Source organism: Crocodylus porosus, unplaced genomic scaffold (genome assembly GCF_001723895.1).
Source record: "Crocodylus porosus isolate Cpor-Errol unplaced genomic scaffold, CroPor_comp1, whole genome shotgun sequence".
Lineage (NCBI taxonomy): Eukaryota > Metazoa > Chordata > Crocodylia > Crocodylidae > Crocodylus > Crocodylus porosus.
This window is the reverse complement of record NW_017728932.1, coordinates 3,152,243-3,152,942: the sequence shown is the minus strand read 5'-3', so window position 1 is coordinate 3,152,942 and position 700 is coordinate 3,152,243. Positions and strand designations below refer to the sequence as shown.

Sequence of the window (700 nt, the reverse complement as noted above, 5' to 3'; positions counted from 1 at the left end):
TGGCTCCTACCCTGGGGGTCTTTAAGAGGAGGCTTGATGCCTACCTAGCTGGGATCATTTGAGCCCAGTTTTTTTTTTTCTCCTGCCCTAGCAGGGGGTTGGACTTGAAGATCTATAAGGTCCCTTCAAACCTACTTCTATGATTCTGCGATTCTATGAATACTTGAAGTTGTGTCTTGACATACCAAAAAGATAGCTCCTTGAAGAAACAAAGATATCTTATCTATGTCTGCTAGACAATGTCAACTAAAGACTCTATAAAAGAATGTTTTAGAATAACACAGCTCAATTTCATACAATACCATTCATATTATTGATGGAGTGAACTACAGCTTCCAAAACAGGATGGTCTGGCACCTTTTCCAAGCACCAAATATATTCTTAAAAAAAAAAAAAAGTTCAAGATACATCTTTCAATAAGAAGAAAAACAAATGTGAAGCAAGAATGTTCATAGGCACCTCTTTCCATGTTTGAAATCTGTTTCTTTACTGTTGATTTAAATGACTCAAATTACTTCCATCATGTTTTACTGACTACGCTATGACTAAGGTTACATGATACACACACTATTTATACATGGGGATACTTGCAGAGGCTAGTACTGATAAAAACTCTGCAGCCATTAAATCAGATATTTAAGATAGTTCTGGGAAAAAGAGTTACAAGAAACATTCAAAACCACTAGACCTTTGGATTTCA

The 700-nt window shown here is 35.9% G+C and overlaps 1 protein-coding gene across 1 annotated transcript in view; it reads right to left on the bottom strand.

Annotated features, from left to right (window-relative positions):
- The window catches only part of RABEP1 (rabaptin, RAB GTPase binding effector protein 1), a 91,019-nt gene extending 90,633 nt beyond the window's left edge, over nucleotides 1–386 (bottom strand). The window contains exon 1 of the mRNA XM_019545438.1: nucleotides 303–386. Coding sequence (XP_019400983.1) covers nucleotides 303–309 — 7 coding nt within the window. The 5' untranslated portion in view covers nucleotides 310–386. The remainder of the gene's footprint in view (nucleotides 1–302) is intronic.
- Nucleotides 387–700: the final 314 nt, after the last annotated feature.